A 13,469-nucleotide genomic window follows, 5' to 3' on the forward strand; every position below is an offset into this window, starting at 1 on the left:
TAACTGATGTCATGTATCTGTGCTGTGAACCTGACAGATGAGTGATAAATTAGTAAACTGATGTTGTTTAATTGGTTGAACTGATGGTTGGTTGAGTCTGTGAGATAAGGAAGCAGGATAACTGCAACTATTTTATTCAACAATTTCATTAAATTGGCCCTCATTTATCAACACAGATGTGTGCGTAATATGTGCATTAGAACAGTTTCACACAAATTGTGGAATCTACTTGTACTTAAACATAGGAATGTGTGTAAAGATAAGCACAACTCTGAGCTTGCTTACGCAGAGAATCTAGTGGTAGAATGGTGATACTACAAAAAGAAAATTCTGCTGTGTATTTACAAATATATATACGTTCACGTGATTTATAAATAGAGGTGTTTTCACCATGTATGGTTCACTGGAGGCGTTTCTGAATGCAAATGACCATGAATGGGAATGACAACATTAATCAACAATGATTACTTACTGCGTGCGCACATGTAATAAATATAGATTTTTTTGTACTTACATTCTAAATTTCATTCATAGGACAAAATATAGAACCTTTTCTACGCATTGGTGATAAATGAGGGCCCAAGATTCTAACTGATTAAACAGTTTAAACCACAAAGTGAATGTTTTGCTAAAAGGGAGACCATTTAATGTAAACCCAATATGTTGTGATCAAAAAGTTTTATTGAAAACACTAATTAACAAAAATTCACGCTATATAGATTGTTTTATAACAAATGAATATATTTTTCTGAACATAGTACAGATTTCAGCAATTTCTCTGAAAATTTGACCTGTATGTTTAATGTCCCAGCCTCTCTCTTCAGATTACTAAATATTTATAAATTGCTGCGTCCATTAAATGCAGAAAGTTTATAAGCCAACAGAATACATTTGCAAATGGTTTCAGCATAGCAAATAAAAATAAAAATAGCAAATAAAATAATTAAGACAAAAATAAACCTTTATTGGGTTCACTCCTCCTTGATATGTGCTAGACACGGACTTATACAGTTTAAGATATTGCACAGACTTCATCTCTCTAAAGAAAAACTTTCTAAGATGTTCCCATCTGTGGACTCAACCTGTGATTGATATGAACAATCAGATGCTTCATTAGCGCACATGTTTTGGAAATGTCCAAAAATCATTACATACTGGTCCACAATCTTTCAAATAATGTCAGATATTATAAGGATACCTTTGGACCCAGACCCAATGTTAGCTCTTTTTTGGGGTTAAATACGATAACATTATAATATCAAAGACTCAATATTCTGTGATTACATTTGAGATGCTTCTTGCACGAAGAGTAATTCTCCTTAATTGGAAACAAACCCCCCCCTTTATCCTTTCTATAAAGGATAAAGCTTATAAGTTCTACGGCACTTGGGGACGCTTCATAGAGTATTTTGAAAGTGACAAAGTAGTGTTTCCATTTAAGATATAGTAAATCAGAAACAAAGGTACTGTGATACATCTGCAACAGCCCCTTTTTTTTATTTATTTTTTTTTTTATTTTAAAATTTAATTTTGTAATGTAAGGTGCAATGTTCTTGCAATGTTTTATATTATTTTGTTCTCTATCTTTTTAAAAAAAACAATAAAGAGAATATTAAAAAAAATAAATAAACCTTTATTGTGATGTATGAAATAAGTGTAAGTGCTGTAGTCATTCTAATATTAAAGTGTTTGAATCCTTCACACAGCAGACATAAGTGGATATAAGAACCTTAAATGCATTCTGAAAACAAGGGTAGAAAAACCCATAAATCAATGGGTTACAAGTGGAGTTAAGGTATGCAAACCAAACCAAAGCATCAAAAACATCATCTGGGGTCAAAAAATTGAAAAAAGGGCCAAGAACAGTAACAGTAAAATACGGCAGCCAGCAGAACAAAAAAACACCCATGACAATGGCCAGAGTTTTAGCTGCTTTTCTCTCTCTCTGAGCAGAGCTTTGGCTCTTTAACCCTGCAGTCATTCTTTCTGACATAACCTTTGCATGTTTTCGTGCAACATGGAAGATTTTTATATACAGAGAGCTCATGATCGTCCCAGGAAGGAAAAATGTGAGAAGTGGACATATAAGACCCCATTCCTTGTTAAAAAACAAAACACAACTTCCCACACAATGAGTCTGCAATATAACCATCTCAAGTCCAACTGCATTTATCCCTGAAAACACAACAGCAAAGCTGTACACAAATGAAAACAGCCATATAAAGGTAATAAATACAGTCACAGTGTTGTTTGTGACCCTCAATCTGTATCTTAGAGGGTCACAAATGGCCATGTACCTGTCAACAGATATTAAACTGAGATGCAGCAATGAAGAGATACAGAAGGTCATGTCCAAACTAGAATGAACTTTACACACAAAATCTCCCAGATACCAGCAACCTTCAACAGATCGCACCATGCTGTACGGCATGACAAAAGAGCCCAGCAGACAGTCACTGGCAGCCAGAGAGCGAACAATCAGATGAGTTGGAGACTGAAGCTGTTTGAAGTGAGAGATGGAGATGATGATCAGCAGGTTCCCAAAAACTGTTGTGAGGATCATCAGCACCAAGAAAGCATACATCGCCACTTTAACCACAACATAACGCTGCACTTTCAGACAGGAGTCTGGCCAGAGTGGATAGCAGAGGATTATATTCTCAGTTTGAGTCTCATTTGAAGTCATCACGCTTGCTCCAGATGCTGAAATAAATTCCTTTGTAACTGTAAAAAGGCAGTTAACTATAAACCAAAGTATAAACAGAACAACTTTGTAAATTATAGTTTGGTGAAGACCAATATACAAAGAAAGGTTAACATATATATAGTACATTCCCATCTGGTTTCACTCCCTAAATTGACTCAGAGCAGTTCAGATTTGTTCATTTATACTCTCAGATTTGAAGTGACCCTCCCTACACCTGTCACTGTTACCCATAGCTACAAACACAACATGAACTCAGGAGATTAAAATAAGAAAATTCGTGCTTCAACTATGTGTCCTGATCTAAAGATCAATGGATGGGTTATTAGAGACACCATTAAACCATTAGTGAGAGTATTCTGGCCTTAATACACAAGCATTTTGACATTACTTTTTGTCTTGTCCTTTGATAAAGCTATCACAATGACAGATATTGCAAATATGAGAGTGAATATTATAAAGATGTCACTCCCAAAACTTTGCAGCATGTATGCGGCCATTGGTTCTCTTAAGCCCTGTTTACACTAGTGCGTTTTCGCTTTAAAATGGTGTTTTAAAATGTGTTTTCACTGCATTTCAGAAACGATCTCCGTCCACACTACACAACCGAAAACGCATGTCACATGACCATTCATAATGAGCATGATGTTTTTGTTTACACGGTTGTCAAGGATACAGAGAGCAAATGTGTGGTCAGCCACGGCATCGTTTCCATAAGTTTCCATTTTGGTCCATTTACACCGAAATGCAACCCCAGAACTTCACTTTTCAAGTGCTCCCTTTACGATCAATAAAAAACTATAAATTCTTAATACTTAATTCTTTACAGTCTCATGACATGCTCTAATTAATGATGTTGTCTACACAGCACAATGTCTTATTTCATTTTTATTTCATAATGATGTTAGGGATACCATGATCAAAACTTGGTGATGTACTAGACAGTTTGATGTTGGAAACATCATAACCTTTGTGTGTTAAAATAACATCTGTGTGTTCAAAAAGTAAGTAAAGAAATGCTTATATTTTTTCACTGTGATGTCACATGCTGGGGTATTGTAAGATGGCACCGCCTTTGCTCAAAAAGCTAAAATAACCCTAGTGAAAAATACATATACTAAAATGTATTTGAAATACATTTATTTTATGCTAAGTATACTACAAATACATTTACACAATTATGTATTTAAAGGTAGGGTAAGTGATTTCTGGTAGCCAATGTTGATATTTGAAATCACCAAAACAAACACTCCCCTACCCCAAAAGATAGCTCCACCCCACACATACGTATGCAACCCAGGCAACGATTATGGCAGAATGTGCTGCGCAATCTCTGATTGCAGATGAAAAAACAAGCGAACATGACACACAAGCATATTCATGCAAAAGCCAGCATATTAGTTCTGTGAAGCAAAGCAAAACCAATGTCACTCACCTACCGAGACAACATAAAGCAACCTCGGCATCCGATCGCAGGCCCTCCCGTTCCTTTAGTTCTCTCCAGTGCTGAAAAAAAAAAGCTGACCCGATATTTACACAGGTCCTACTTCCTGCCTTATCACAGTGCTTCCCAATCCCAGTCCTTTGTATGTATCTCTTATCACGAACAACATTTGTTCTAATCGACCGTAAGTGCCCTGTGAAGTGGACATCACAGGATTTTCCACCATGATTCCACTTCAAAACGAGTGTATATATTCCATTCGGAGGGCATTAAAGTGTGCGAGACCTGAATTTATTTACAGAGGTATATGATGTCGCACTTCACACTTCTCTAGTAAGTTTCATCTGTGTGTGAAGACGTTGCAGGCATCGGCACAGTGCAAATTCATATATGAATGTTCTGAAGTGAAGTAAACTTCAACGGACTTCCCCTGCTCAGGGAGTAGGGAGCAATGAACACTGTGTAGGGATCAAATCAATCGGAACACAATTCATGCACGCAGCTCTCTTCTAACTGGTTACCTGAATCTAATATGCAGAGCAGGGGGGGTCACGAGGACTGGGATTGGAAACTGCTGCCTTATTGTCAGTGTTGGGAATGTTACTTTAAAAAAGAAATTAGTTATAGTTACTAGTTACTAATCATAAATAGTTACTAAGTTAGTAACTGAGTTACATCATTATAAAATTCGCTTTCAAACCGGTCCTGAAAGCACCCCTGCCCTGCACATTTTGTATGTCTCCCTTATCAGACACACTCAATTCATGTTGTGCAGTTTCTACTAACAATCTGATGAGTTGAATCAGGTGTGTTAGATGAGGGAGACATACAAAATGTGCAGGGCAGGGGTGCTTCCAGGACTTGAAAACCACTGGTTTTAATATATCAGACTTGGATTCCCTCAATATTAAATATGTTAAATGAATGAAACTTAAATGAAATGAATTAAATTTTTAGTTTACTCACCAAACTAATATTATATATATATATATATATATATATATATATATATATATAGCATCAGTCAGTCAAGTATATAGTAATACATTATGATAATTAGAACTAAACTTTAGGAACTTTAGTAATTAGAATAACTATGTATGAATGCATATTTGTCATATTGACTGAACTTAGGACTGGTGGTGGTGCTTAAGATATTGTTTGTAATTTAGTGTTTCTATAAAAAAAAAAGAAAAAAAAACTAAAAAATTATACTGATAATATAACAAAACTATGAATTCTACTATTAATAACAATATAAAACACACTAAGGATTAATGAGCTGCTGGGTTCATGAATATTAATCACATTGTCTGCGTTCGCTCGAACAGATTTGCTGAAATCAGAATAGGGACGATAATAGATGAGCGCCAGCCAATGAGACATTTGTTCCGCCTACTACAGGAGAAACTGGCAGCTCTTAAAAGCTGAAGAACGCCAAAGGCGAAAATACAGCAAAGAATATTGTGTACATGTAGCGCATCAATTCTGCATGGTATAAGACTCTGTCACTCTGTATCTTTCTTTGCGAGCGTGTGATAAAGCGATGGCTAGTCGTGTGCCTTTAGAGTTTACGGTTCTTCAAATACAGGTATGCTGCGCATACATTCAGATGAACTGAAAAATAAAATTATAAAAATAGTGATGCCGCATTTTATTTTCAGTAATGGTAATGGTGTTGTAATGGGGGAAAGAGTAATTTATTCGATTACTCGTTACTGAAAAAATAACGCTGATAGTAATGACATTTACATTCCGTGCACTGAGCACTCTCTCCTCTCCATCATGAGTAGACACGCCCCTTACTGCTGATTGGCTACAAGTTTGTTTTGGCACTCGGCAGGACTCAGTTTTCTAAAGCGTTTTTGAAAAAATACATACCCCACCTTTAATAAAAATACCTTGGAGTTGTACTTTTAGTGTGACCCAAAAAAAAAAAATGGTTCTTTTTTTTGTAGCTTAGAGTTCTTTATTCCCTCCTTATATTACATCTGTAACTGTCAAAAAATCCTTTCAGCACCACTTCATTACTCATTTTTTTTAAAGCTCCACCATCCAACTACATAAACCATCAACACACACTCAACAGGTACATGATATCTTTCTTAAAATGTTTAAGCATTTTAACATTTTAAATGTTTTTCTGCCAATCATGTCTTCTTTTCTCTTTTTAATTTTTAAGCAGAATATATAAGCGTGACCAGGTCGGTTCCCTTGAGGATACTTCTTTTAATCACCTGGATCTTAATCAGGAAATTTAAGGCAAACAAACTGCAAAATATGACTCTTTTTCTAAAGGGAGACCATTTACTGTAAACCCATTGAAATGTGATTTAAAGAGTTTAATTTATTAAAAGCAATTTGTAGTGTTAATTTCACAAAAATGCAGGCTATGTAGATTGTTTTATAATGTTTTGAAAATAGTACAAACCCTGCATGTGCGCCCCTTATTTCCACTAGATTGCTAAAAATATCAAGATCACTGCCAGTAAAACATTTGCAAAATGGTTTCAGCATATATGAAAAAAATACATGAAAATAAATATTTATTGTGATGCCTAAAATAAGTGTGAGAGCAGTATTCATTCAAATATCAATGTGTTAGAATGCTTGATGCCACAGATGTAAGTGGATATGAAAATCTTAAAGGCCTTTTGAAAACAAGGGTAGAAAAATCCATAAATCAAGGGGTTACAAGTCGAGTTGAAATATGCAAACCAAAATAAAGCATCAAAAACAACAGCTGGAGTCCAATTATTGAAAAAAGGGTCAAGAACAGTAGCAGTAAAATACGGCAGCCAGCAGATCAAAAAAACACCCATGACAATGGCCAAAGTTTTAGCTGCTTTTCTCTCTCTGTGAGCAGAGCTTTGGCTCTTCATCCCTCCAGTCACTCTTTCTGACATAACCTTTGCATGTTTTCGTGCAACATGGAAGATTTTTAGATACAGAGAGCTCATGATTGTCCCAGGAAGGAAAAATGTAAGAACTGGACTTATAAGACCCCACTGCTTGTTAAAAAACACAACACAATTTCCCACACAGTAAGTCTGCAATATAAGCATCTCAAGTCCAACTGCACTTATCCCTGAAAACACAACAGAAAAACTGTAGAGAAATGAAAGCAGCCATATGAAGGTAATAAATACAGTCACAGTGTTGTTTGTAACCCTCATTCTGTATCTCAGAGGGTCACAAATGGCCCAGTACCTGTCAACAGATATTAAACTGAGATGCAGTATTGAAGAGATGCAGAAGGTCATGTCCAAACTAGAATGAACATTACACACAAAATCGCCCAGATACCAGCAGCCTTCAACAGATCGCACCATGCTCTGCGGCATGACCAAAGAGCCCAGCAGACAGTCACTGGCAGCCAGAGAGCGAACGATCAGATGAGTTGGAGACTGAAGCTGTTTGAAGTGAGAGATGGAGATGATGATCAGCAGGTTCCCAAAAACTGTTGTGAGGATCATCAGCACCATGAAAACATACATCGCCACTTTAACCACAGTAAGACGGTGCAGTTTCAGACAGGAGTCCAGTCGGAGTGGATAGCAGAGAAACATATTCTCAGTTTGAGTCTCATTTGATGTCATCATGTATGATCCAGATGCTGAGATGATTTTCTTTGAAATCATAAAAAGGCTCAAAATTATAACCATAAATATAAAAAGATTAATTTCATGAAACTTGGTTTAGCAAAGACTAATATCCAAAGAAAGATAACAATATAGAGTACATGCCCATCCATTTTAACAACATAAATGGACACAGTACAGCTTGCTTTTGTCCATATATACCCTCATATTTGAAATAACTCCTCCTACACCTGTGAATTCAACCCATTATTACAAAAACAACATGAACTCAGGAGATTAAAAAAAAAAGAAAAAGAAAAAGAAAAGAAAATCAGACAAAATTCATAAAGTGATATATACTGATAGAAAAAACATCTGTGATGTTCATCTGTAAAGTGAAATTTACATTTGTCTTTGAAGATTAATTTTCAGGCCCGTTACTCATCTTACTTCTTCACAATTTAATGACATTACGCTATAGTTTCTTCATACATTTATTCATGCAGGTTTGAAACGACATGAGGAAGAGTAAATGACAACAAAATTTTAATTTATGTGTGAAATATGACATCAAGCATCAATACAACTATGCTGTGAAAATACCTTTAAAGGGTCGGTCACCCAAAAATGGAAATTCTGTCATCATTTATTCACCCTTGTGTCAAAGTCAATGGCTACACTATAAAAAATGCTGGGTTATTTTTTTAACCCGAATGCTGGGTTCAACTTGTTGGGTCATTTTATTGGGTTATTTTTAATATTTTTACCCAGGTGCTGGGTTATTTTTTTAACCCAAATACTGGGTTCAACTTGTTGGGTCATTTTATTGGGTTATTTTTTAATATTTTTTACCCAGGTAGTTTTTCTGTAACTAAGTTGCTGGGTCATTTTTAACGCTGGGTTAATTTTTTCTACCTAACCGCTGAGTTGAGCCTGTCTCTGAAGAAACAACCCAGCTGCTGAGTTTTAGTCAGAGCACAGGCTTTTTTTTAATCCTCTACAGGAGAGAGTGGCTCTCGGTGCCGCCGATTTGCACTTCTTCAGCTAAATATTTTTATTTATTTTTTTATTTGACATGGACATCACAGTTACATTGGACAAACCATATGCATTTGCTTAATTGTTTTAGCATACATGCTAATTCTCAACACCTGTCCAAGGGAAGCATGATGTTTAAAGAAAAAAAACAAACAAAAAAAAACTATAATAATAATTACAATACACAAAAAGTAATAGTAACAATAAAATAATACTAACAATAGAGGTTATTATGCATAAATAAAGGTTTGTATACATTTTATTTCATTTCTAAAGCATTTACTGTGCTGTAAATTGTATTATTTTATGCAACGCAACATATGGATGAGATGTCAGTCAGCTGCATCAGCAGTGGTTGTTTCGCAGGATGGAAACGCCTTTTGCCTTGCATAAAATAAATCGATTTTATTCGTTATTGTACTGAGTTTAATCTTAAAATGTTCTCTAATGTCAGTACTGTTTGTTTATGGCCAGTTTTTGGAGTCCGTCATGGCATCTTTCAGCTACGAGTGAAATGCAAGGCCGCAGTCTGAAGTTTGCAGTTAACCCAGCGAACAGCAGCCCTCCACCGGCTGAGATTTCAGCCCAGCATGTAACCCAGCATGTTTGGTAAAAACATTTAACCCAACAACCTGAGTCAAAATAACCCAGCACGTGTTCCATCCAATATTTACCCAGCACTGGGTTGCCAAATAACCCAAGATAGGTTGTTTTCAAACCAACATTTTTTTAGAGTGTACGGTCAATTGTTTGGTTAAGCACATTCTTCAAAATATGTTCCTTTGTGTTCAACAGAAGAAAGAAACTCATATAGGTTTGGAACAACGTGAGGGTGAGTAAACGAATATAGAATTTCCATTTGTGGGTGAACTATCCCTTTAACCATGTAGAGCATAATGCCACCTGTGTTTTTCTGCACAGATTTTTTTAGGCTTACAGACTATAATTTCCAAGTCAGTCATGTTTTTGTCTGAAATGTTGGATTTTGAAAAATACAGATTTTGCTTTTGACACTTCAACAAATGTCCAATTTTCAACAAAATCAAAAGTACTCAAATTCAGATGCACACTAGGGCACAGATGTTCTTCTAAAATGGTATTTTAATGCAAAAAACAAGCATATGTAATCAATATTTTTGCATCTGTACATCACATATCATTTTATTTCTTCATCTACTTCATTTCTAAATTATCTTAGGCTGATGGGTAACCTTGCACTACATTTACGTTAACAGTGACTGCTGCACTTATAATTTCCAGCTATAAGGAATGCAAATTTAGGAGGTTTTTTGTAATATTTAAAACAGTTTGTTTCAATAGTTGTAAAATCTTATTCATATTTTCGGATACTGTCCACAATATCATAGATAAAAGCATGTAGGTTAATAAGAGAAAGAAAATGTTTAGTGAGATGCATAACATTATAACCTGATATAAAAAAGATTGATATATTCATTCAAATGTCAAGGTGTTTGAATCACTGAAGCCATAAGTACAGGATGATATGAGAACCTTAAACGCCTTCTGAAAGCGAGGATAGAAAAATCCATAGATCAGTGGGTTACAAGTGGAGTTTAAGTAGCCGAACCACACCAAAGCATCAAAAACATCACCAGGAGTCACGAAATTAAGGGAAGAATCAATGATAGTTGCAATAAAAATGGGCAGCCAGCAGAACAAATAAACACCCATGACAATGGCCAGAGTTTTAGCTGCTTTTCTCTCTCTGTGAGCAGAGCTTTGACTCTTTGACCCTGCAGTCACTCTTTCTGACATAACCTTTGCATGTTTTCGTGCAACATAGAATATTTTTAAATACAGAGAGCTCATAATCGTCCCAGGAAGGAAAAATGTGAGAACTGGACATATAATACCCCACTCTTTGTTGAAAAACAAAACACAACTTCCCACACAGTAAACCTGCATTATGAACGACTGCAAGCCAATTTTGTTTACACCTGAAAACACAATAGAAAAGCTGTAGAGAAATGAAAACAGCCATGTGAAGGTAGTAAAAACAGTCACGGTGTTGTTTGTGACCTTCATTTTGTACCTCAGAGGGTCACAAATGGCCCAGTACCTGTCAACAGATATTAAACTAAGATGCAGCAATGAGGAAATACAGAAAGTCATGTCCAAACTAGAATGAACTTTACACACAAAATCTCCCAGATACCAGCAACCTTCAACAGATCGCACCATGCTGTACGGCATGACAAAAGAGCCCAGCAGACAGTCACTGGCAGCCAGAGAGCGAACGATCAGATGAGTTGGAGACTGAAGCTGTTTGAAGTGAGAGATGGAGATGATGATCAGCAAGTTCCCAAAAACTGTTGTGAGGATCATCAGCACCATTAAAACATACATCACCACTTTAACCACAATAAGACGCTGCAGTTTCTGACAGGAGTTTGGCAGGAGTGGATAGCAGAGAAACATATTTTCAAAGTAAATATCAGTCTCGTTGAAAGTCATCACATTTGCCCTGGATGCCAAAAAGATTTTCTTTGTAGTCATAAAAAAGCTGAGAATTATAAACATAAGTATTAAAAAAAATAATTCATGAATTACAGTTTGATAAAGACCTAAATCCAAAGAAAGATAAATACAAATGTAGTACATGCCCATCCAATTTAACCCCATAAATGGACTCAATGTAGATCAGATTTGTCCATATATACTCTCATATTCAGAGGAACCCACCCACACTTGTCAATTTAACCCATGGTTACAAAAACTACATAAACTCAAGAGATTAAAATGAAAAAAACTGGACAGTTTCATGAAATATAATATGTACTGATGGAAAAAAACAACATCTGAGATCTTCATCAGTGAAGTGAAATATACATCCTTACATATACATTTTCAGGGCCTTCTGGCCCTCTAGAATTATTATTATTATTAAACAATTATGCAACATTAAAAAAAAAAAAAAAAAAAAAAAAAAGACTAGCAGCTAGCGATGCAGAGACATTAAAACTGTGGCCGATACCAATAAGCCAATAATTATTTATATGTTATGGCTGAAAACCAATAATTGCTCTATATAAAACATTCTATACATTTTGTCTATTACAATAAATGAATAATAATACAAATAATTAAATAAATAAAATACTAAAACTAAAAAAAGTACATTTAGGCTTCACAACATTATAATATACAGCAGAAAAATGTGTATTCAGTTTGAGAAATGTAATTGAGAAAGTGTAATTTAACAGTGTTTAATAGTGTCTTTAGTGTTAGACAGCTGAAAATGGATATTGGTATTTTGGATGCAAAACTGTACATTGTGTCATGTATCTGGGCTGTGAAACTGACAGATGAGTGATAAAGGAGTAAACTGATGTTGTATAGTTGGCTGAATTGTTGTCAGGGAGACAAGGAAGCAGAATAATTGCAGCTATTTTATTTAAAATGTCCGTTAACAAAGAAAAAATATCCAACCTGATCTCATGACAAAAATGTACCTGTGGGAACTTTTTAGCAAGATGTGAAATACGTACCGCGTTACGTTTTGTGACATATACAATGCAAAATGTCCACTAAATGGCACTAAGAGCGTTCAGTTTCCCCCAGAACAGATGAACATACGTTTTAAATGATGTTGGTTTTGTACATGTCAGTTTTGACTTGAAATGTCCATTGAGTGACTTTATGACTCTAACGCTTTGTGATGTTTTAAAATAACGTACCATCTGCACTACACCTAAACCCACCCAATTGTAGGGCTGCACGATAAATCGCATGCGATTGTCAGCCACGTTTAGTCAGTAAAGCCGGTACTTTGATTAGTAGTAAATCTCCATCACATGTGTTCAGCTGGAGCCGCAATTAATACACAGAGCCGTAAATCACTGTTCGGCAACACACTGGCCTGAGAATTAGCATTATTATGGTAAAAAAACGATTACAGAGAATGGTTGAATACACTAAAATTAAAATTCTACTTTTAAATGTTACAGTTTTGTGTCTAAAATGCTTGTTAAACAAGTTTAATTGTATGTAATTTTGTAAACTATGCTGCATTCACTCAAATAAATTCAATTTGTCTTGTATTTTGTCCATGTGTTCTTAATAATAAATGCTGATCTTTTGATTATTGCTGTTGCCTCTAGTAATTCTTCCAGTCCATTTTAAACGAGCAATATAATAATTTTTAAACAATAGTTGACTTAAATAAAATAACCCAGCATGTTTGGTAAAAACATTTAACACAACAAGCTCAGTCAAAATAACCCAGCATGTGTTCTGTCCAATATTTACCCAGCACTGGGTTGCCAAATAACCCAAGATGGGTTGTTTTCAAACCAACATTTTTTAGAGTGTACCGTCAACTGTTTGGTTAAGCACATTCTTCAAAATATGTTCCTTTGTGTTCAACAGAAGAAAGAGACTCATACAGGTTTGGAACAACATGAGGGTGAGTAAACGAATATAGAATTTCCATTTGTGGGTGAACTATCCCATTAACCATGTAGAGCATAATGCCACCTGGTGATTAAAAGTGCTAACAGTTTTTACAGACCACAATTTCCAAAAGTCAATCATGTTTTTGTCTGGAATGTTGGATTTTGAAAAATACAGATTTTGCTTTTGACACTTCAACAAATGTTGTCAGATTTTCAACAAGTACTCAAATTCAAATGCACACTAGGGCACAGATGTTCTTCTAAAAGGATATTTTAATGCAAAAAAC

The 13,469-nt window shown here is 35.3% G+C and overlaps 3 protein-coding genes across 3 annotated transcripts; all 3 read right to left on the reverse strand.

The window, feature by feature from the left end:
- Nucleotides 1–1,669: 1,669 nt before the first annotated feature.
- LOC127182920 (trace amine-associated receptor 4-like) lies at nucleotides 1,670–2,686 on the reverse strand. The gene has a single exon (XM_051138619.1). It carries the CDS (start codon nucleotides 2,684–2,686, stop codon nucleotides 1,670–1,672), a length of 1,017 nt encoding a protein of 338 aa, XP_050994576.1.
- Nucleotides 2,687–6,730: 4,044 nt separating this feature from the next.
- On the reverse strand, nucleotides 6,731–7,789 carry LOC127182914 (trace amine-associated receptor 4-like). The gene has a single exon (XM_051138614.1). The coding sequence runs from the start codon at nucleotides 7,787–7,789 to the stop codon at nucleotides 6,731–6,733; it is 1,059 nt and encodes a 352-aa protein (XP_050994571.1).
- A 2,430-nt stretch (nucleotides 7,790–10,219) lies between these two features.
- Nucleotides 10,220–11,242, reverse strand: LOC127182915 (trace amine-associated receptor 4-like). Its single transcript, XM_051138615.1, has one exon. It carries the CDS (start codon nucleotides 11,240–11,242, stop codon nucleotides 10,220–10,222), a length of 1,023 nt encoding a protein of 340 aa, XP_050994572.1.
- Nucleotides 11,243–13,469: the final 2,227 nt, after the last annotated feature.

This window comes from Labeo rohita, chromosome 20, assembly GCF_022985175.1.
Source record: "Labeo rohita strain BAU-BD-2019 chromosome 20, IGBB_LRoh.1.0, whole genome shotgun sequence".
NCBI lineage: Eukaryota > Metazoa > Chordata > Actinopteri > Cypriniformes > Cyprinidae > Labeo > Labeo rohita.

Bases quoted from the DNA above. Each gene is read 5' to 3' on its own strand.
- LOC127182914 (XM_051138614.1), bottom strand. From the start codon at position 7,789: ATGATTTCAAAGAAAATCATCTCAGCATCTGGATCATACATGATGACA.
- LOC127182915 (XM_051138615.1), bottom strand. From the start codon at position 11,242: ATGACTTTCAACGAGACTGATATTTACTTTGAAAATATGTTTCTCTGC.
- LOC127182920 (XM_051138619.1), bottom strand. From the start codon at position 2,686: ATGACTTCAAATGAGACTCAAACTGAGAATATAATCCTCTGCTATCCA.